The 24,423-nt window shown below is 37.5% G+C and overlaps 1 protein-coding gene across 2 annotated transcripts in view; it reads left to right on the top strand.

Moving 5' to 3' along the window:
* The window catches only part of KCNQ5 (potassium voltage-gated channel subfamily Q member 5), a 509,851-nt gene that overhangs the window by 337,401 nt on the left and 148,027 nt on the right, over positions 1-24,423 (top strand). For both annotated transcript variants that reach the window (XM_072735385.1, XM_072735394.1), the window contains exon 3: positions 23,962-24,088. In XM_072735385.1, the coding sequence (XP_072591486.1) occupies positions 23,962-24,088 (127 nt within the window). The remainder of the gene's footprint in view (positions 1-23,961; positions 24,089-24,423) is intronic.

Below are 24,423 nucleotides of genomic sequence, written 5' to 3' on the forward strand. Positions count from 1 at the left end.
GATAGATAGATAGATAATAAATAAGTCTTTAAAAAGAAGAGGAAGAAGAAGATATTATGCAGAAGTGAAGGGGTGGCAAGCATCCCTGCCTCTGAATTCCTGTTAATAATGACTAGAGAACTTGCGAGTTGTTTACACATCCATGAATTTAGATGGTTTTCTGTCCCAGTTGGCTGACCCATCTTCTTCTCTCCAACAAGCTCCTTTCTGAGTCACTTTCTGATTCTGTCCTGCAATCCACAGTACTAGAGAATTGCATGCTCAGGGTCACTGTATGCAATTGTTTGAGGCAATTGCAGGGACTGATTGAGGCAAGTGGACTGTGTGAAGCTTGTCTGCTAGTAGGTTTGGAGAGTTCTGGGCTGGGGGTCAGAAATGAGAAACATCTAGTTAGGTCAGAGGCCAGAGGCTATGAGGACAAATGTTTCCTTGAGTCACCTCTGTGGACTGAAGGATACGTTTTTGTTTTCGTTGTTTTTTTGTTTGTTTGTTTTTTTATCTTGAGCTGCTTGTTGATTCATTCATTCATTTATTCACTCATCAAATATTCACTAAGCACCTACCAGGTAGGCTCTGAGCCAAAGGCACTGCACACATCACACACCAGCTGTACATCGAGATACTCATACAGTCCCAGTCCCCATCCTTGTCTGTGATGCATGTTTAAGATTATTTTTCTAGTTAAATCAGGTGGAGAATTTTGAGTATTATGCATATGCAGTCTATTCTCTTCCCTCACGTTTCCATAATGCAAATCACCTCATATGCAATTGTAAATAGGGTAACGATGTCAATGTAACGTGGAAGTTAAAGATGATATTCCCAAATAACAGCAGCTGAGCATAAAGCATACCAGCCTAGCTAAAAATAGCAATGCTGAAGAGGTACAATAATGTCCATATCCTCCTTCTTATTGTGGACACTTATTTGGACACTTGCTCTCCCTTGGAAGCACTTATAAGTCAATTATCCCTAATCTAAACAAAAGACACAAATGTAAGGTGATAAAGGAAATGATCCATCTTTAGCATCCCCACATTTTGTGCAAAGCCTATGCCTCTCTCTCTACCTATATCGTATGACGTGAGGCCTTTGTCTCCATAATCCGGCACAGCCTGTGCCCTTCCAGACATCCCTTTCCATCAAGCTATCTTCACATTGGTGTGGGTGAAGACGAGGATTACTGCAGCATTTCCTTGTTCCACTGTGACAAATCTTTTTAAGTACACTAATGTCTTATTAAAATTTTGTTTTTGCTAGATCTCTTTTTTAAAGTTATATCAGTTGAAACTGACTCTTTATCATAAGGCCTATTCTTTTTAGTGAGCAATCTTACCTACAACCTGGCTCTTCGGCAATGCATTTATTGCACTGTGACAGGAAAGTGGATATAGGATTTTCCATGCTGCCTGTTCAGGAACACGTATCACATTCTACATGCTAATATGGGCTTTTCAAGTGAAAGTCACCAGTGGCACAAAGTTGGGAAGTGTCATCCTTAGGTCAAATAAATCAAAGGGATAGAAATCTGTATCAGATCATGGCTTGTTCTACTTTCCCCTTTCTCAAGCTATGTTAAAGAAATCTTTAAGCTTTACAAACTTATTTATCAAAAGCTCAAATTTTTAAAATTAGCCTAAATTTTAATAAAAGCATTTATGGAGTTTAGATAGAGAAATAATAGCATTGTAGACAGAAATAAATTTTGACACTCTTAGAGCAAATTGAGAATATTTTATTTACAATTGTAAGTTAATTTAATAATTTGAAATTTTATTTTTCACTTTATTTAACTCTAAGTATTTTAATGCCTTCTCAGTATGTAAAAGCTGTTAATATTTGGATTATTCTATCTTTTCCTATTTTAAAACTTTAGTAAAGGGGCACCTGGCTGGAGCACTCCACCCTTGGTTTAGGGGTTGTGAGTTCAAGCTTCATGTTGGGTGTACAGCCTACTTTAAAAAATTAAAAACTGAATAAATAAAATGTTTTAAAAAATAATAAAACTAAAGTTCCAAATAATTTTCAGAATTAAAAGACTAAAAAAAAAAAAAAAGAATTAAAAGACTCACTTCTTTACCTTGCCACACATAAGTTTCTCAATATCTCTGATCTTTCCTGTATCTCTGGGCTTATTCCTACACCAATTTCCCTTGACAGGGCCCACTGGGCAGCAGTGCATGTATGCATACCTGTCCACATACCATACTCCAGCAGTACTCAACCATTCATATTGCTGACGCATACTGCCTCTGCACCTTTATAAATGTTATTTCTTCCATTTGAAAAGCCCAATTCTCCCATTTCTTTTTACCACCTTGGTAATCCTATTTATTTTCAAGTCTCCACTCACATCCCCTCTTTCTGGAAGCTTTCTCCCACTCTCCGAGAGTTGTTTTGTTCCCCTCCTCTGTGTTTTGGGGTCCAGCACAACTCAGAGAAAATGGTCTATAGCAGCCGACAGTCTTTAACAGCGTTCATCATGCTCTGCTATGATCGTTGATTTACAAAAAGATATTTTATTTCTGCGAGCCTGAAAACTACATTAAAATAGGGGCTGTATGTTACCAATCTTTGTATTTCCTAGTATATGCCACAGTGCCTAGCATGTAGAAGATATTCAATGAATGCGTGAAAACTAAATATCCTGGCCATCCAATCTAAAGAAGGCACCAGTAATTCTCCACATGTATCGCCGTTCTGTTGTCTTTATAGCATCTACCATTATTTGATATTTTCTTTTTTTAAAAAAAGATTTTATTTATTTACTTTAGAGAGAGAGAGAGAGAGCATGAGCTGGAGGAGGAAAAGAGGGGAGAGGGTAAAAGAGGGGGAGAGGATCTCAAGCAGACTCTGCGCTGAGAAGACAGCCTGATAATGGGGCTTGATCTCACCACCCTGATACTGAGACCTGAGTCGAAACCCAAGAGTAAAATGCTCAACCCTCTGAGCCACCCAGACACTCCATTATTTGATATTTTCTTACTTATTTGTCACTCATTCATTATTGGTTTTTGTCACCAGAATACAAGCTCCATGAAGAGTGGGTCTTGTTGTTTTGTTCATCATTTTCCCCCAATGTCTGGGACAAAAGAGGTACTCAATATCTGGAAGAAAAGAGGTGCAAAGTAAAACTATTACCTGTGCAAAATAAATTACTAGATCCAGATTTTACTCTCTTCTACTAGTACCAAGCTTTTCAATAATTAGTAAATCAGTTCAGTGTCTCCATGGAGACATTAAAATACTGTGATTTCAATTAATCTTTTAGTTTTAGCAGTATGAAATTCCAAAAACAATTTTTCACTCTTTTGGAAGATCTATAAAGGCCAGTATAATTAAGTACTATAGAACACAAGTTTCAAAATCTAAAATACAATGATTATTTGCTAACTTTTGCCTTTTTTTCTTCACTCATTCTCATTTCCTGCTGAGTTTCAGTTACTCTTTTGAATCTAGAATAATCAAGTATTTATGTTATCAAAGCAAGTACTTTTACCTAATATCAAAGCAGGCTGATCATTTAACATTAAAGAATAATAGTATAAAATGAGTCTGTAGCCAACATTAAAAATTAATAGGAAAAAAAATGAATAGGATCATATAACAAGAGAGAGTTGTTGCAATGACCTAGTCAGTTATTCAACAGTAACATATTTTAATTAAAAAGTCATTTAGTAATGACTAAGTCATTCACTAATGATGTCTAGAGGCAAAAGGAATAGAGACTGATGTCCCCAAACATCTTCCTGTGATGGCATTTTAGATCAGCTGGGCCTAATCAGACTAAGAGGTAGTTATCACTCCTTCCTCAGACATCACATAATAACATTACTCATATTTCACTTTTGACATGCTTGCTTTAAACCATGCATTAAACAAGCATTTCTTTAGTACCTATTATGTTCTAGGCTTTATGCTCTAGCCTCTTCCCCAGCCTCATTTAGATCATCCTATTTTCTCCTGTTTTTAATCAAAAGTGAAATTCCCCAGCACCTGGGTGGCTCAGTGGTTGAGTGTCTGCTTTTGGCTCAGGTCATGATCCCGTGGTCCTGGGATCGAGTCCCACATCGGGCTCCCCACAGAGAGCCTGCGTCTCCCTCTGCCTCTCTCTGTGTGTCTCATAAATTAAAAAAATAATAATAATAATTTGAAAGTGAAATTCCAAGCCATTTCCTGAATTAAAAGATCCAATTGCTTACCTTGAGAGAGAAGCAAAAGTGAGTCAGAGAACCAAAGGAATGTAGAATTTGAGATTAGGTGATCCATGAATATGATGGCATAATAGAAATGTGTAAAAAGAGCACCCCCGGTGGCGCAGCGGTTTAGCACCACCTGCAGCCCGGGGTCTGATCCTGGAGACCCAGGATCGAGTCCCACGTCAGGCTCCTTGCATGGAGCCCGCTTCTCCCTCTGCCTGTGTCTCTGCCTCTCAGTCTCTCTCTCTCTCTGAATAAATAAATTTAAAAAAAAGAAAGAAATGTGTAAAAAGAACAATTGGTGACAACAGAGGAAGTAACTGACTCTCCACAGCCAGTTGGAGAAGGCTTCCAGAGGTGGGGACATTTAAGTTGGGTCTGGAATCACAAGTTCTGGGTCAGTCTGGTTAGATTTCAGGGTTCAGATGCATGAAGAGACTCAGAGGAAGGTTTGGATTTTACTCTGTAAGTGATGGAATCAAGAGAAAATCTTCTTTTGATAAGCAACACAATGACCTGATCAAATTGAGAAAGATAATTCTAACTATACCTTGGAAGATGACTGAAACAGAGAAGGAGCAGCAGGGGACAAGAATAAATGGACATTGCCATACTGCCCTGAGCCATACAATGAATATCTGGACTAAAACAAAAACAGAAGGAATAGAAAGGAAAAGCTAAATTCAGGGGACATTTCTGAAGCTGTACCAATAAACGGTGGTATTTGATGTGAGAGACTGAAAGTAAGGATGCCCGTGCTTTCTGACTTTGGGCTGTGGTTAGATAATGATGCTATTACCCAAGACTGAGAACATAGAGCATTTGTCAGTTTCAGAAGAAAGATAGGCTGGTTTTAAATATATTACATTTCATTCATTTGGGGACCATTGGGAAGTATTAGAAATACTTATTTATAGTCCAGGAGATACAGCAGTCTAGATTTGAAGATCATGGGGAAATGAAGGAAACCCGAGAGGTGGAAAGAGAAAATTATACAAGGAAATAGTAGCCACCATTATGATGAAGAAACCACTTTGAGATCAAATTCAGTATTACCACTCTTCTTTGTGTCATGCCCCTAGAAATCTTTTTTTTAAAGAATTTTATTTATTTATTTCTGACAGAGAGAGTGCGCACACGCATGCACAAGCGGTGGGGGCGGGGCACAGGCAGTGAGGAGGGGGCAGAAGGAGAAGCAGACTCCCCGCTGAGCAGGGAGCCTGAGGCAGGACTCAATCCTACAACCCTGGGATCATGACCTGAGTGGAAGACAGATACTTAACTGACTGAGGTGTCCATACCCCTAGAAATCTTAATACCAAGCACTCCTCCCATTAAAAAAAAAAAAAAATTAGGCTTGAGGCTATTCATTTATTTATTTATTTGAGAGAGAGAGCACAAGAGAGAACATAAGCAGGGGAAGGGGCAGGGGGAGAGGGAGAAGCAAACTCCCGCTGAGCAAGGAAGGCTTGAGGCATTTTATTAGCCATGTCCTTATTCCCAGGACATGGCTTACCCCCTTCATCATCCTCAATGCTAGCATTTAACCAGTTAGAGTGTTAGTTTATAGCAATCTTCATCCAAAGTCTTGGTGGTCCTGAGTGATGGTAGCAAAATTATGGACAGAGCCTTTTTCCTTTGAAAGACATGCAGATCAATATTGCACTGAAGACCTAGGGAAATTGATTATTTTTTTAAAAAACAAAAAGTTTTAAAAGGGCTCACTAAGAAGCATTCTTAAACCTTAACATAAGCTAAAAATCCATGGAACTTTAGGGTGACTGCAGTCACCTGATGCTGTTCATTTTCCAAGGGGACAGAGGGATGGAGTTCTCCAAGCCATGAAGCACCTTAGAAAGCCTAATTCCTTTCCTCTACATAAATGTCCAAGGTTGTGTGGAATCAGTACTTTGTAGGAATCTAGAATCTTTCCCAAAATCAGTTCTCTTTCCAACAATCATTGGGTGAATCAAAATTGCCTCCTAACACATCATAGGTAATATCCCTGAGAACCATTCAGCTAAACTGTCATGAATAGTAAAAAGTTAGTCCTTAGCCTTAAGCCTCTGACTTAAATAATCCTGGTCAAATGACCTGAGCAACAAATTATCAGTAGAAAAATTCAATCACTGTCACAAGCATCAGCATCATTAGGGCAGAACTATTGCAAAGGAAATCTAAAAAAGCTTTAGATTACCTACATATGTATGCTTCCCTTGATGTGTCACCAAATGATAGCTGGAGATTAAAAAAATAAAAGTTTGATATTTTTAGGAGATGAAAGCAGGAAAGCCAAAGAGGAGGGGAATTAATTGCTTGGGAAAATCTCCAAGAAAAACTCATCTGAAATGAGAGATTCCTCTTTCTCTTGACTCAGTAACATTCGGAAATATAGAAGGATGGAATAAAGTCTCAACATAATTTGACCCTAGCCAGAGCCAGAATTCATTTTTATGTTTCTATTGACAGCCAACAACTTTTTCTTTTTAATTATAAAATGGAAATTTCTAACCACTGTGGTGACTAGTCTCTTTTTATAAGACTCACATTTCAGATGAACAAAAACATTATTCAAGAAGGTTCTCCTTCCAATACACAAAGAAAAAAATCACCAAAGCAAATAACCACTCTCAACTTCTGTGAATCATGTCCCAGCCTTAGGATACTGAGATGCTAAGAATACTCTGCATGCCCAGTAGGCACCCACAGCTCAGCACCACTGAAAACAGTCCCCTCAATGCTCAAAGATTTCAATATTTATGTAATAGTATCAGTTTCAAGTCCCATGTTTTCCCTAACATCTTAAGAACCCTGAGCATTTGGTTGAGAGATGGAGGAAGACAATACTTTTGTCCCGAGCCTCTTTATTTTTTTTTAATTAATTTTTATTGGTGTTCAATTTACTAACATACAGAAAAACACCCAGTCCGAGCCTCTTTAATAATATTTTCACTTTATGGTCACTCCTTTACATGTAACCCTAAAGTCAAAAAATAAGGAAAATTTGAAGTATCTTCTCCCCAACTTTGGCTTAGTTGTCAGAAATGGAAAGAATGATCCTATCCTCACTATCTTCATCTTATCTTGAGTCTTCTGAGCCAGGTATTTATCAAATTTGAAGGAAAGAATGGCAATTTTACCAAAACTGTTACATTATTGATGCTCTAGATTCCCAGGGAGAAGAATTTAAGCAGAAGAACAGGATAAGCAAGCATTGTAAGGTCTTATGTCCTATAAACTTATAAATAAAAACATTTTAAGTGTCCTAAATTTCCATTTAATTTTATCTTGGAAAATACATAAAAATTGGGCGCTGGGGGGCTCAGTGGTTGAGCATCTGCCTTTGGCTCAGGTTGTGATCCCAGAGTCCTGGGATCAAGTCCCACATCAGACTCTCCAAGGGGAGCCTGCTTCTCCATCTGCCTATGTCTCTGCTTCTCTCTCTGTATCTATCATTAATAGATAAATAAAATCTTTTAAAAAAAAAGAAAATATATAAAAATTAAATATAAAATTATTCCTTCTGTATCTGCTGTTCTTATTTCCTTTACTGCCAGTAAATCATATCAAATCTAACATTGTTTCCCATGTCCTCAGAGTGGAAGCTCTTGGAAGCTTGTCAGTTCAGGGCCACATTGAAGACTAGGAATGAAGAACTGTGAGTTGGCACTTGGTACTGAGCAGAAAAGCATCTACTTGCAGGTTCTGATAATTATGGAAATCATCTAATGAGGATATGATATCATATATTTACAGCCTCAAGTTTCTACTTTAGCACATCAGGGAAAACCTTGTTCTCAACTTACAGCCTCATTCCTGTCCTCTTGCCTAGAATAGACAGACATATAGGTCCTGTCCCAGTTTCCATGCCCTGCTTCTTGCATTGTCAGTGGGCACCCAGCTCCTCTCAGAAAGACTTCCCATCTTTAACCAAAACCTGGTGAGTGACCAGAACAGCTATAGTGAGGAGACAGAAAGCGAGCTGGTTCTTCCTGAGGTGTTTGTCCTGGAGAACACTCCCATTTCTCTCAGAAGAAAAGCCAGAGTTCTTACAATGACCCTTAAATACAATCTGGCCCTCAATTCCCCTCCATTCTCACCTCCTACTCTTCTCTACTTACTCCATCTATTTCAGCCACCTTATCTTCTTATTCCTCATGCACGTTTGGGGGTTTTTGCACCAGGCTTGTTACTCTTTTAACAACCTGCTGCTCAGAAAGGCCTACCCCAATTCTCTTGTTTAAGGCTGGACATCCACTGGCCCTCCTCAGCACCTCTACCCTCCTTTATCACTCCTAATAGCACTTATCTTCTAATGTCTACAAGATGTACTTATTTATTGGGCAGGCTGGGTGGCTCACGCAGTTAAGTATCCAGCTCTTGGTTTTGGCTCAGATCACGATTGCAGGATCCTGGGATCGAGCCCCAGGTTGGGCTCTCCACTCCCTCTGTTCCTCCTCCCTCTCTCACTCTTGCTGTCACTCCTCCAAATAAATAAATAAGTAATCTTTAAAAAAATATGTTGATTATGTTACCATCTACCTCCCTTACTAGAAGCATCCAGAGTATAGGAATTTTTTACTCTTTGCTCACTTCTGTGTCTTCAGCATCTAGAAATGGACCTGACATGCAGTAAGCACTTAATAAATTTTGGATGAATGACTTCATGTTAGTTAGCACTTACAAAGTGATTTCTGCTTGTCAGATGCTGTTGTAAGCACTATACAAATATTAGGTCATTTAAACCTTGATAACAACCTTATAAAGAAGGAATTTTTATTCCCATTTTATAGAAAAGAACACTGAGGCCCAGTGAGGTTAAGTTACATTGCCCAAAGTCATAGAACTCGCAAGTGCCAGAGCCCCTCTGCTCCAAACCTCTGCTCTCTGCTAAGTGAATTAATGAAACATGGTGGAATCTGCACTTTCTGCACTTTGTCCTAAGCATCCTACTATGACTAAATTAATGATCCCAGTGTTTGAGAATGACCAAATCAAGTCATTGTGCTGGCCCTCTGCTTCCTAGGAAGGAGCACTTGCAATTTATTAGGTATCTAGGGGCTCATTTCAGATAAGGAGAGGCAAGTAGACTTCTCTACCAGATCAGGTCACAAGAAAGATAGAAAAAAGATCAGAACAGAACACACAAACCCATGGGATGAGCTATATCCCCTTCTTTCGGATCCAGCATTCCATGCTTCTACTAGGCTGGAGGCTGCTGTCAGTGATCACAGGATCCTGGATATACCAATAGCACAGACTGACATGTATCTGTACACTAATTTATGCAGCTAGCTATAGCTTATTGGAATGTTTACCTCAATGTTTGGGAAACATTTAAGATGACTGAAAGGGGGTAATTAGAATTTGGGAGGAGGCATATTTCTTACCAGTTTTCCATTGAGTCAATACTTAGGGAATCTCTGCTAACAAAGTGTTGCCAAATAAGGATCCTGCTGAGTTTTCTTTAATTAATGAGATGGCTTAGTTGTAATGATTCCATTAATTGTTTCAATGCAAATAAGTACTATTAAGGATCTTGAAAACTGTTTCCTTTTAAATATGTTAAACCTTTTCCCTTGTCCTCTCATTTCTATTCTTAATTTGCCTGGTAAATCCTCTTTTAATAAATGGCACAAAATAAGTGTTGCCCAAACTTCAGTGGAATTATCACAAATTCTAAATTAGGGATATCTAAATGGAAGTAATGAATTGTATTTGTGCTCTTTAAAAAGATAAGGTTGTGCTGAGCCAGCATTTACTATGCAGACGTGCAGAGTAAAATAATGGAAGAAGTTATAAAAATGGTTTTGGCCAAGACAAGAGGCTATGATGTGCACACCTTGATAGTCTCCATAGTCAGGCTGCCTTGAGGTGAGCCTGACAGCGTTTCCTCCAAGGAGGCTTCATGGACTAGTCTGGAAGTCAAGCAAGGGTGATAGGGAACACAAATGAGGGGAGCCATTTTCCTTTCAGCTGAGAAAATTTCCCAGAGCCCTCATTGCTTCAACAGGAGAATCCACCTCTGTGGTTCCTTGTTCCCTTTCCATTCAGCCCAACACCTCCCCAGCCCCCTCTGAGTAAATTTACTTTCAGCACACCTTGCTCTGAGACTTCTTTTGTCTAGATTCTACAAAAGGTCAACTTGACACTGCTATATCACTTTACATCTATTCAGACATCCCATGCTGCTTTGGAAATGGTAAGGAGTGCACTTTCTCCAGTGCATTCTTTCCTAAGGCAGAACCTTACTTCTTAATATACACTTATTTTTGCTCAGAGCCCACTTTTTGTTAATGTCCTGTAAAGTCAATGCATGACTCTGTATTTCCACCACTTTGGTCACAAATTGTGTATGGGATACTTTATTAGTTAAAATTGTGAATCAATCCTCTCATATATCATTATACTACTACCATGGTCTCCAAATCAAGTGTCGTGTTGCCAGGTAGGAATAAGTCTACAACCAAATAAAAGAGCAGGAGAGCAAAACAGGGTTTCAAATGACTGTGACAGATCAGTTCCCTCCTACACTAAGTAATTTTCCAAATCAGTCCAAGTGATGGCAATTCATCTTGCAGAAGGAGGCCATCACTGATCAGAGGTTGTTTGGCAGGTGTGCGTAATGGGTGACAAGAAGTCAGTGATGTATTAATTAACATATGTTGATGATGTGAGCAGAGACATTTCGCAGAAATTGCATTCCAAATACTATGATGGGCAGAAAAGAGTAATGGTTTATGTGCAATAGAAACCATCTCTGAGATAAAGGCTAGATGTAGCAAGAGAAGCCATTTTCTCTCCAGCAGAGAAACTTGAGAAAAACAAATTAAGATCAGAACATGGCTTGGTGAATAACATAACACAAAAATAGGTTACAATAGAAACAAGGGATACCTCCAATATTTCTTGGATTTAGCAGTCAGGATAACTCACCATCAAAGCAAATTGATAAGTATTTGCCATGTGCTATGTCTTATGCTTAGGGATCATAAAAATTGGTGTTCTAAAATACTTGAAAATTTCCCAAATAGCTTTCTCATTTTATCTTCATCTAAGTTTTTTTTAACCAGTAGGTGTAGAAGACATACTCATTCCTAATCTATTATTTAATGGTTCAAATGAACAACTGGCAGCAGATCTCACTGGCAGCAGAGCTCATTAAATTTGTTTAAATTTATCAATGAGTAAGCCCTTGATATTACTCAATTTAAGAGTACACTTGATTTATAGCATGACTAGTCTTGAATGATATTGATGGATAACTAGAAACAATTAGGAACATAAATAAATATCCCAGAATCATGACAGATTTCATAAAGGATGAAAGATTCCCATGAAGATTCCCATGGTTAATAAAACTGAAGCTATCAAAATAAGTGATCTTGTATAGATTTTATTTTTCTTTATGATCTGAATGTTAGAAAGGTCAGATAACTTCAAACTTTCCCCCAATTTAGAAAGTATCATTAATGGAATATTATTACAGTGCCATCAATTTACATACTTTGGGGATAGTTAACAATTTATATTTATCAGGGATTGTACTGAACTGATACACATTTTCAATTTGTGGTAGTAGATCTTGTTAATAGTTTTTTGTAGATTTTCACACTTAGAATTTTTTCTCTCCTTTTCTTGTACACCAGCCTTGTTGACTGAATCCCAATGTCAATTCTGAAAGCTTCTGTGCAAGTGTACATACAAGTCTGTGTGTTAGCGGGTATACAATATATACAGAGTGAGGTGTGTTTTCTTACCTCTCAACACTCACCAAAGGATATTGTTCTTGTTACCACAGAGTACACTAATACCAATAACACACACTGTGGTAATGCGGAAAATGTACACATTAGGTAACAAAATGCATTTTGATTCTTATAAAAGAAAACAATTATGGGTAAGGGGTAAGAGAGGAGTAAACCAAGACCATTTTAAATCAAAATATCTCCTGTTCAGGAGCATCTGGGCAACTCAGTTGGTTAAGAGTCCGACTCTTGATTTCAGCTCAGGTCATGATCTCAGGGTCCTAAGATTGAGCCCTGTGTTGAGCTCTGTTCTGGGTGTGGGGCCTGCTTAAGAGTCTCCCTCTCCTTATCTCTCTGTCCCTCACCACCACTGCTCACATTCTCTCTCTCTCTCTCTCTCTCTCTCTAACAAAATAAAAAATAAAAAATAAAAATAACACCTGTCCTATCAGGAAGCCTAGAAGAAACATGGGTTAGATGACCCAAGAAAGTGTGGTGATTTTTCCCAGTAGCATATAGAGGTCTGCAGTGCAACCTATAGATTGTGGACATGGAAAGAAAACAAGGTAGTAACTGATTTGTGCTGGACTCTGAAATCCCCCTGCCCATCACTTTTCCTCCTCTGAAAGCTGTGGTCCCAAAGTTTTCTATTTCTTCCAGATTATGCCTCCTGTTTTCACAGTCTCCCAACAAGCAATATTTCCCCCCCTGGACACCTCAACAGTTGAGGTGTTCAGAGTTCCATCTGTCCATCACCACAGCCTCTGCCATCCTCACTACTGAGTTAATAAAACACAGGCTGCAGCAGTAGCCACTCTGGCTCCTCCCTGAAGTTATGCTTCCTCCAAAAACTAAAACATTTGAGGATTCCACCAGAAGCATACTCAGATAAAGGAACAAACTGTTCCTCAGTTTCTTTGTCTTTTCCCAGCCTGTCTTAAGAACCTTTCTTGTCCATATTGACCAGAAACAGCGTGGTCAACTTCAACTTACCAGGCATAGTTAAAATTGGTTTCAAAAAACTTACCAGGCATAGTTAAAATTGGTTTCAAAAAACAATAGAAAGGGATACCTGGTTGTCTCAGCGGTTTAGTGTCTGCCTTCGACCCAGGGCGTGATCCTGGAGTCCCAGGATCGAGTCCCACATCAGGCTCCCTACATGGAGCCTGCTTCTCCCTCTGTCTAAGTCTCTGGCTGTCTCTCTGTCTCTCATGAATAAATAAAAAATAAAATATTTAAAAATAAACAATCGAAGGAGTTTGAGGAAGTTTGAGTACAAATGCCTTACTTAAAGTCATTGTCACAGAGATGCATTGTTCTGTCCCTCCTAATGTATTTGTTAGTGTTCCTACCAGGAATCTGACTTAACAGTGGCAGTTATTTTCTTATGTATGATTAAGTTTTAGGTCATTGAAAATTCATGATATAATCCTACCTTAATAAGATCAATGATACTCTTTGTCAGGAATTTAATAAAATCCTATACTGCTTGTCTGGACCAGGTGGCTGGAGATGGTACTTGAGTTCATAATGGCCCTAGTAGTCCTTTTTTTAGTCAGAATATTTGCTATGTCAAGTGATATTGATATTTTATAAGCAAAACCCATTTAAAAACATTGGAGTACATATGGTTAATCCTGGTCTATTTTGTTTCTGATGATAATAAAAATATTTTTAAAAGAACCTTTTGTAACCAATGGCAGGCAAAAAGTCCTATCATTCTAGTAAGATAGTAAAAAGAAATGAGGTATCATCAGGTGACCCCAAATGAAAACAAAATGGTTCAGTGCTATAAATCATAGGAGTTAAAATAGGTAATTACTGTTACTCTTCTGTAGCTTCAATTAATCAACATAAGCACACACTGACACTAAGACGTCTTGCAGTGAGAAACCATTCACTCTCCAATTACAATTAGTGCAATAGTGCTGAATAGGCAGATTAGAAAAAAATCATAGGCTAATTAACTTTTTCTAATTTTTCTACTTCTAGCTAGCCCTTTTTCAGAATTTTGATCTTAATGAATTGATAAAGCAGCATGCTAATTAGTTTTTGCTGAACCTGAAGTTTTGAACTGAAGGAAATTTCAACAAACATTTAGGGAAGGACTACCTACGTAGAAGACTTGCCACAATGAGTGAGGACTTTTTCAAAGGACCACCTTGCACAACACTAACTGTACATCATTTTGTGAGTTTTCTAGTGTGCGTGTCTCATCATCCCAAACAGATTATAAACTCAAGGGTGACAGACTTATTGCCCATCTCTATATCCTGCATGGTTATGGTATTCAGTATACATTTGGGTTTTTTTATATGTTTGTTTTGTTTTGTTTTTAAAGTTATGGACTTTTTTTAAGATTGTATTTATTTATTCATGAGAGATAGAGAGAGGCAAACAGAGACGAGAGAAGCAAGCTCCCTGCAAAGCAGGGAGGCTGATGCAGGGCTCAGTCCCAGAACACTGGGATCACAATCTGACCCAAAGGCAGTTGCTCAACAGACTGAGCCACTGAGGTGCCCCTCAGTATGCATTTGTAAAGGGAATTCATAAAAGGCAGAAAAGCTATAAGTGAAAGAAATGTTGCAGAATAGTTATACTAAACTATGCAAATATCCTAAAAGAAGAGGGAAGGTGCAGATTTTCTGAAAATCAGAAGACCTCTCAGTATTATAGCACTTTCTTTGGTCCAAGCAAAGGTGGCTGTCAGGGCAGAAATGTAACTCCCAAGTAAGAAAAATAATAAGTTCTGAAAGTTCTCCAAAAACATGCCCAGTCCTGACATGACTCTCCATCTCTTGGTAGCACCAAAGCCATTTGTCTTAGTCTGCTTGGGCTGTTACAATGAAATACATAGACTGGGTGGCTTAAGCAACAGATGTTTATATCTCACAGTTCTGGATGCTAGAAGTTCAAGATCAAGGTAATGATTGGTTTTATTCCCCAAGGAGGGCCCTCTTCCTGGCTTGCAGACAACTGCCTTCTTTGGTAATAAGTGTAAATCAGCCATTTGGGATGACACATTTTCAAACTACTCCCTTCCCTAAGCCCCAGTGAAAACCTCCTGGGATAAATGAACATTGCAGGAGTGCCTGGCTGGCTCAGTTGGTGGTGACTCTTGATCTCAGAGTCGTGAGTTTGAGCCCCATGTTGGGTGCAGAGATTACTTTAAAAAACAATAAAATCGGGATCCCTGGGTGGCGCAGCGGTTTGGCGCCTGCCTTTGGCCCGGGGCGCGATCCTGGAGACCCGGGATCGAATCCCACGTCGGGCTCCCGGTGCATGGAGCCTGCTTCTCCCTCTGCCTATGTCTCTGCCTCTCTCTCTCTGTGTGTGTGACTATCATAAATAAATAAATAAATAAATAATAAATAAAATAAATAAATAAACAATAAAATCTTTTTTTAAAAAATGAACATTGCATATAAATATGGTTAATGAATTACTTTTCAGAGGGAGATTTGCACTTTAATAGGAGTGAAAAATTTGAAAGGATAAATGATTTCTAGACAAGTTTCAGGAATCATCCATCAGGAAAAGGAAAGACCTTAGGGGACACTGGGTTTCTCTCATGCTCCTGAAATGGACTCATCTATCGGTATCTTCCTAAGCCTCACAGGAAAAAAGGCCAGCCCCAGATACTGGTTTTCAAAACCATCTCAATCACTGTTTCCAAAAGCAGGAAGCATTCCATGCCCTTTCACACCTTGTTCTGATCTCCCCATCCCTACCCTATTCCTATTTCCATATCCCTTTCTCTGCACAAGCCCACTCAGTGTCCACTAAGCAACTTAGTAAAGCTCTGTCATATTCTCATCACTCCCCTCCCTAGATGCAAGTGTAATCCTGAAGATATTGACATATCTTCAACCCCAAGTCAAATCAGTCCCTTTGGAAGACATTCATTCTCTCAGATTCTCTTCTAGGATATTAATAGTTAATATGCCACCCTGAAAAGTAAGGAGAAATGTGAAAGGAAGTTAAATTGACAATGGATGCACATAATGGCCTCTAAGAGATGGTCAGTAAACATGTGTTTAGGGTCTTTTTCTGTTCTTGGAGGAGACAAATATCCAAAAGATGACCTGCTTTTGTGTATTTATTTCCATATTCTGATTTAAATGTGGAGCAATCTCTAGATCTTAATTTCACTTCCTTAGTGTGTATTATACTCATAGGATTTTCCAAATTACAAAGAATTATAACTGCAACCCTTCTGACTGTTGCCTTTCTTTAAAATTTATGACTCAGTTTACGTCACAGATCTTTCCCTCCAGGGATTCTGTGAAGAGGCATGCTGGCCTGCTAGCCCTATGTTACTTTAACACACACACACACACACACACACAAAGGAGCAAAAATAGCAAGAAATTGATTATGTTGATATTCTGAATAAAGTAAGTACTTCCAATTTTTTATGTCTAATTAGCCACAGCTCTTTAAGAATTGATGCAAATGTCATGGGGTTTATAATGTTGGCATTTCATCTTCACAAAAATGCCATTTGATGACATAAAACCAGAAAAAACTAATGGTCACAGCAGACAGCTTGTAGATTAGACAAAGGTCACTGTGTTTTAATGAACAGGGCTATTAATTAATGAGAAAACAATTAGAACATGAGCTGTTAGGCGTTGTGAATTTGTATCAAAAAATCAATCAGTCTATACCTAAAACCACTTTGAGTAACTCAAAAATAAATTAGCTGCAAGAACAAAATTTAAATCTTGAATTGTACAGCAAAGTCACCTATATTAATGAAATAGCATCACAGTTCTCTCGTGAGTTACATAAAGATTATTCCTTAATATCTAGAAAAGAGAGTTAGTGCTAGGTTAGTGTTCTTAATAAGTATTCTAGATAGAGCCTAGGACTAGCTCTACCACTGCCTGTTGAGTTTCTTAATTTCTATATGCAATTTCTTAGTCTTTAAGAATAGGAAAGGTATTCTGTGTTTTACCAAAATTCTGTGAGTACAAATGAGGAAACACTATAACTCCTTCAAGACAGGTGATAAAAATAATAAACATTGCCTTTTGTTCTGTAGAGAGCTGTCAAAGCCAAGCTTTTAGAAGCTTCAATAAAGGACAGAACCATTGTTAATAACACCAGCTTACATTGCAGCTTTCCTCCAAGTAGGTCAAGTACTCCAATAATTATTCATTAATCTCTTTAGCAACCACTTGAATAAATAATGAACATTTTATTTCAATTAAAAACAAGTGAGAGAAAATGAACTGATTTATCCTGAGGTACAGCAGCAAAGGCACCAGAACATGTCACATGGCTGGTCCAAAAAAGATCAGAACCATCCCTAATCTAAATCATTTCAACTGAGCATAGCAGATGTTTGTATTTTTAAGTCATTTGAAAATAAAATAAGGAGACTCCATCCAAAGGGTCATTTAAAGAGTACCATTAAACCAAAACACAGTGAGAGCATATCTAGTATCTCAATTTGAAGAGCAACACATTTCTGAGTCTACCTATTGGCTAGATGATGGGCGATGGCTTTTTCTTTCACTGAAATTTTTTTGAAATAATTCTTGATTCACATTCAGTTGTAAGAAATAATACAATAATAATATCCTATATACATTTTACCCAGTTTCCCCAAATGATAAAATTTTGGAAAACTTTATCACAAGCAAAAGAATAGTATTGATACAATCCACAGATCTTATTGAGATTTTCCCAGTTTTTCTTAGAGTATTTTTATGTGGGCATGTATGTATTTGTATGTGGGTATTCAGTTCTATAATTTTTGCACATGTAGAGAGTCATGTCAAGACAACAGTCAAGACATCAAATAGCTCCATCACCACAAGGACCTGTCAAGTTGCCCTTTAATAACTATAGTCACCTCCTCCTTTCCACCTCTCCCCCATCCCTGACTTCTTGCAACCACTCATCTGGTCTGCATTTCTAAAACTTTTTCATTTCAAAAATGTTATGTATTCAACATAATTCCCTAGAGATTCACCCAAGTTTCTGTGTGTATCAATATTTCGTTTATCTTTACTGTTGATTTGTACGTAGTCCATGGTGTAGATGTACCACAGCTTGTTTAACCATTTACATGGTGAGGACATCTGGACTGTTTTCAGGTTTTGGTCATTATGAATAAATCCACTGTGAACATTCATATACTGAGTTTTGTATAAATATAAGTTTTTATTTCACTGGCATGAATGCCCAAGAGTACAATGGCTAAATCTTATAGTAACTACATGTTTAGTTTTATAAGAAACTATCAAATTGTTTTCTTCTAGAAACCAGCAATGCATGAGTGATCTAGTTTCTCTGCATTCTTCTCAGCATTTTGTGTGGGCACAGTTTTTTACTTTTGCCATTTTGATAGGTGTGTAGTGTTATCTCATGTGGTTTTAATTTGTATTTCCCATGTGGCTAATGATGTTGAATTTCTTTTCATATGCTTATTTGCCATTCTTATATCCTCTTTAGTGAAATGTGTATTCATTTCTTTTGCCCGTTTTCCAATTGGATTTTATTACTGTTAAGGTTTGAGAGTTTTTATATGTGGTTTGCAAATATTTTCTCCCAGTCTATAGTGTGTCTTTTCATCCTCTTCTTTTGATGAAGTCCAATTTATCAATTTTTTCCTTTTATTTTTTGTGCTTTGGTGTCAAGTCTAAAAACTCTTTGCTTAACACAAATTCCAAAAATCTTTTCCTGTGGTTTTTACTAAAAGTTTCGTAGCTTTAACATTTAAGCCTACAGCCTATTTTGAATAGATCTCAGTATAAGGTATGAGCTATAGATTGAGGTTCATTTTTTTTGCGTATGGATATCCAATTGTCCTAGAATGATTTTTTAAAGAAGCTATTTCTTTCTCCATTGAATTGCTTTTGTACCTTTATCAAGAAAATCCATATTTTTGTACCTTTATCCAAATCTATATTTGTCTGGTATATTTCTAAGTTCTCTTTACTGTTCCATTTTTCTATATGTGTCTGACTCTCCACCAATACCACACAGTTTTGATTACTAAAAGTATATAGTAGGCCTTAATATCAGATAAATTAACTCTCCCCCCCTTTTTTTCTCCTTTTTCAGGATATTTTTAAGCTCTTCTAGGGCCTGTGACTTTCCATATAAATATTAGAATAAGTTTGTTTGTGTCTACAAAATAAGCTTCCTGAGGGGCACCTGGATGGTTCAGTCAATGAAGAGTCCAACTCTTGGTTTCAGCTCAGGTCATGATCTCTGGATAGTGAGATCAAGCCCTGCATAAGGCTCTGCACTCAGTGGGGTCTGCTTCAGATTCTCTCTCCTTCTCCCTCCCCTTCTGTATGTCACTCCACTCACATATATGCATGCTCTCTCTCTCAAATCAATCAATCAATTTTGCTGAGATTTTGATAGAAATTTCATTAACCTATATGTCAACTTATGAAAAGTTGACATCTTTATTGTGTTGAGTTTTTCAATTCATGAACATATTTCCCTTTATTTAGGTCTTTTCTGATTCTCTCATGAAAATTTTGTAATTTTCAGCATGCATATCCTTTACATGTTTTGTTAAGTGCATAGCTAAACATTTTATTTTCTTTGGAATGGTTATAAATAATATTGTGCTTTTAATTTTGGTTTCCGCATACTCATTGTCAATATACAGAAATGTGACTGATTTTTATATGTTCATCTTAAATCTTGCAACCTTACTGAACTCACTTATTAGTTCTAAGCATTTTTTTTTGAAGATTCCTTGCAATTTTCTCTGGAAACAATCATGTCATCTGCAAATAGAGGCTGTCTTATGTCGACCTTTGAATGCCTTTTATTTCTTTTACTTACTTTACTGCAGTGATTGTATTATTTAACTATGTTGAATAAGAGTGATGAAACTAACATCTTACCTTGTTCTTAATTTTAGGAGAAAGTATTCAATCTTTCACCATTAATTATGACATCAGCTATAGTTTTTTTTGTAGATGCTATTTATCAAATTGAAACAATAAACCTCTGATCCTAACTCGCTGAAAGTTTTTACCATGAATGGGAAACTGGATATTCACATGCAGAAGAATGAAACTGGACCCTTTTCTCACACCATATATAAAAACCAACTCAAAATGAATGAAATATTTAAATACAAGGCCTGAAACTATAAAACTGCTAGAAGCAAACATAGAAAAAAGAGCTTCTTGACATTGGTCTGTACAATGACTTTTTGGAACATTACTCTTAAATCACAGACAACAAAGGCAAAAATAGACAGGTAGGATTGCAGCAAACTAAAAAGCTTCTGTACAGCAAAGGAAACCAACAGAGTGAAGAGACAGCCTCCAGAATGAAAGGAAACATTTGCACACCAAACATCTGATAAGGAGTTAATATGCAAATATATAAGGAACTTCCATAACTGAATAGCATCAACAACAAAAAAATAACCTGATCTAAAACATGGGCACAGGACCTGAATAGGATATTTCTCAAGAGAAAACATGAAAATGGCCAACAGGTATATGAAAAGGAACTCAACATCACATCATCTTGGAAATGCTGATGATTAAAACCACAATGAGCTATTATTTAACATCTGTAAGAAAGGCTATTATTAAATAGACAAAAGATAGCAAGTGTTGGCAAAGATGTGGAGAAAAGGGAACCCCGTATGTACCATGTTGGAGGGAATGTAAATTGTGCAGCCACTATGGAAAACAGTATGGAGGTTCCTCCAGAAATTAAAAACAGAACTACCATATGATCCAGCGATCCCATTTCTGGGCATATATTCAAAAGAAATGAAATCAGGATCTTGGAGAGATACCTGCACTCCCATATTCATTGCAGCATTATTCACGATAGCCATGATATGGAAACAACCTAAGTGTCCATTAATGGACAAATGAATAGAGAAAATGTGGTGTATACATATACAATAGAATATTATTCAGCCTTTACAAAAAGGAAACCCTACCACTTACAATAACATGGATGAACTTGGAGGATATCACGCTAAGTAAAGTAAATCAGACACAAAAGGACAAATACTGCATCACCTCACTTATTTGTGAAATCTAAGAAAGTCAAACTCAGAAAAGCAGAGAGTAGAATGGTGATTTCCAGGGACTGAAGGGGAAAGGGGAGATGGTCAAAGGATACAAAGCTTCATTATGCAAGATGAATAAGTTCTGGAGATCTAATATACAACATGTTGATGAATCTATTCCTCACTGGTCAGATTTGAGATGCTCTCTCTTCTTTGACTCAATAGCATTTTATTCCTTAAAATTGAAATAAGGTGGATATTTCAGGAACCAATAGCAGAATTTGGTCAAAATGGTTTTCATGCTTTTGTTCCCTATCACATCTCCCATAGCCAGAAGCTCTGAGCCTGAAAGAAATGTCCCATGGTCATCTGCTGAGTTCTTATCTTCATTTCTGCTTACTCAAGGACTAGAAATTTTATCCCTTAGGCGTACCTGGGTGGCTCAGTCAGTTTAGTGTCCAACTCTTGGTTTGGGCTAAGGTTATGATCTCAGGGCCATGGTCTCTGGTGAAGAGATCAAGCCCTGGGGTAGGCTCCTTGCTCAGCAAGGATATTCTCTCCTGCCCCCTCTGCCCCTCCCCCCTATTTGTGTGTGCACACTTTCTATTTCTCCCTCTCACAAATAAATAAATAAATCTTTTTTAAAAAATTTAGCCCTTATAGAGAACACCAAGTAATGGTCTAGTAAGGAGAGAACTCTGACCCTCATATACTTCCCCCATGGCAGAAATTGTGACCCTGTGGCAAAATCCAATTGCAACTTCCTCTTGTTTTATTAGGAAATGAAGGATATTTCCCCCAACTCTTTTTTTAATATTTTATTTAAATTTAATTTTCCAACATATAGTATAATACCCAGTGCTCATCTCATCATGTGCCCTCCTTAGTGCCTGTCACCTAGTTACCCCATCCTCCACCCACCTCCCCTTCTGCAACCTTTTGTTTGTTTCCCAGAGTTAGGATTTTCTCATGGTTTGTCTTTCTCTCTAATTTTTCCCCACTCCATTTCACTCCTTTCCTTCTAGTCCCTTTCACTATTTCTTATATTCCACATATGAGTGAAACCATATGATAATTTTCTTTCTCCAATTGACTTATTTCACTCATTCCCCCAACTCTTAAAAAAAAAAAAAAAAAGCAGCAAGCAATATTCCTGAATAAGGGACCCTGAGTACAGAATTTGTAGGTTGAATCTACCCTGCCTGCCTCAGTGCAACAAAGAAATGGTACAGTGGTGACCTACCTTGCTTCAGAATAATGACTGTGCATCTGTTGGTGTCATCTGTTCCTATGAAAAAAAAAAATCACTGTGTGATGTGCCTAGTTGCTCAAGCTTTTGGGCATACATTATAACAGGGCCTCTCACCAGTGGCATGCTGAACTTCTTGGCACAAGTAGGAGGTAGAGGGAGAGATAAAAAAGTGGACCTGCCAGAAAGCTAGATTGAACATAGACACAACTACCTGGGCATCTCAGACCTCTCAGCATGTTTTTTCTATGTGGAAAGATGTACTGGATTGACTCTAGGTGCTCTGGCACTTTAGCCACCTTAATGAATGAATAGACTCAACTACCTAGATACAGACTCAAAAGCAAAGCCAAGCCAAAATAAAACAAAACCCTCATATCATCAATGAGTGTATGTTGAGCATAGTTTTGGTTATCTGTGCATAAAGTCATTTTTGGAGATTTATTCCATAGGTAGTTTTAAATCACTGTTAAGTAAGCAGCAGTGATATTGGAGATTAATTTTTCATCATGAAAAATATTTGTCTTACTTCATGCAAAATAACAGGATAGAATGATCTGTCTCTACTAGGCTCTTCAAAAGTGCAAAATATTATCATATGTGCCCACTGAAAAGAGAGACATTTGCCTGAAAATTGCAATAAAAATGCCATTTTTCTAAATTTGATAACAGTTTTTATCTTGGTATGTGGGGTGGGAGATTAGTACCTTTACTTTCTGTGCTCTAGGTTTCTGTGATGTTTGAAGGTTTTAGTAAGACCATGTATCACTTTTATAATTAATTAATTATAATAATATCATTTAATAAACATTGTTCTGCATTATAAGTGCTAGTCGACCCTTGTTTAAAAACAAGAAAGGAAATTATTTTTTAAAGGAAAATAAATTTTGGCAAACTCAGTTGCCTGTCCCTATAAAGGGACAACAAGGGGACTATGACAAGCTTGCTCCAGAGATGCTTTATTCTTACAAATTTCATTTGGTTTCTCATTTTATGACCCAGTACTTAATGAGCCACATTAGTTGACCTTTCCCCAGGGTTCACTCACAGCTATTCCTAAACAATCTCAGTCATTTTGCTGAAGTAGATATTATTTTCTGGGTATCTCTTACCAAAAGACAACATAAGAATTAATAAACTTAAGATTTTGAGGATTCAGTGTAGTACTTCAGACAAAGAATATATGTGTAACACACACAATAATGCCTTTGAAACTTTCTGACTCATAAGAAGGTTTTGACACCATTAACAAAAGAACTCAGTATACTTCAATATGTTTACTTCTTTTTCTCTAAGAATGACTCTTAAGTGTTTAGGGATTATATCACTTCTTGCAACAGAATGAAGGTCTGTTTTTTATAAAAGTATAAAGCTGTGTTTTCAGGGTCCCCTCTTTCATCTCAGATATTTCACGTGTTACCGGGTAGCTAAAGTCAGTTACTCTGTATATTCTACACAAGGCAGATCTGTAATTCAACCAGCATGTTTAGTATTAAAAACAACTCCTAAATTACAAAGTGTGAGGGACTTTGAATAGGAATAGCATTCCATGATGGAAAATGCAGACAATGTGAGGTTCACATGTGCTCCATGTTTAGTTTGCTTTAAAGAAGAGGGGATGTTAACTCTAGGCATTAATGACTATAGGTTTTAGATGAAGTGCCTAAATGTCCAAAAATGCCCATGGAGCCTCTCCCTCTGGTTTGCTCCGTAATGCCTCTCTTTAACATGTCTTATTTCATATTTTAGGAGTTCGTGATGATTGTCGTCTTTGGCTTGGAGTTCATCATTCGGATCTGGTCTGCAGGTTGCTGTTGTCGATATAGAGGATGGCAAGGAAGACTGAGATTTGCCCGAAAGCCCTTCTGTGTTATAGGTGAATATCACAGTACGAGATATGGATTTATGTCACTGCATCTTTTCTTCTTCTGTCTCCTCTATTGCAATATTTAATCGACATTAAAAAATAACATTCCTGGAGTATTTATCATGGGCCAGGCACTCTTGTGTTTTCAAAGTATCAACTCATTTAATCCTTACATAATACTAGGACTTAAGTATTTTTTTTAATCCTTATTTTTATGATAAGGAAACTGAGGCAAAGAGAGGTGAAGTAAGTTTCTAAAAGACATACATGTAGTCAAGTGTGGAGCAGGAGTTTGGGCCAGATGGTCTGGCTTCAGAATATCCACTTGTATCAAATTAAGTTAT

The sequence above is a fragment of the Vulpes vulpes genome, chromosome 1, assembly GCF_048418805.1.
Source record: "Vulpes vulpes isolate BD-2025 chromosome 1, VulVul3, whole genome shotgun sequence".
Taxonomy (NCBI): Eukaryota; Metazoa; Chordata; class Mammalia; order Carnivora; family Canidae; genus Vulpes; species Vulpes vulpes.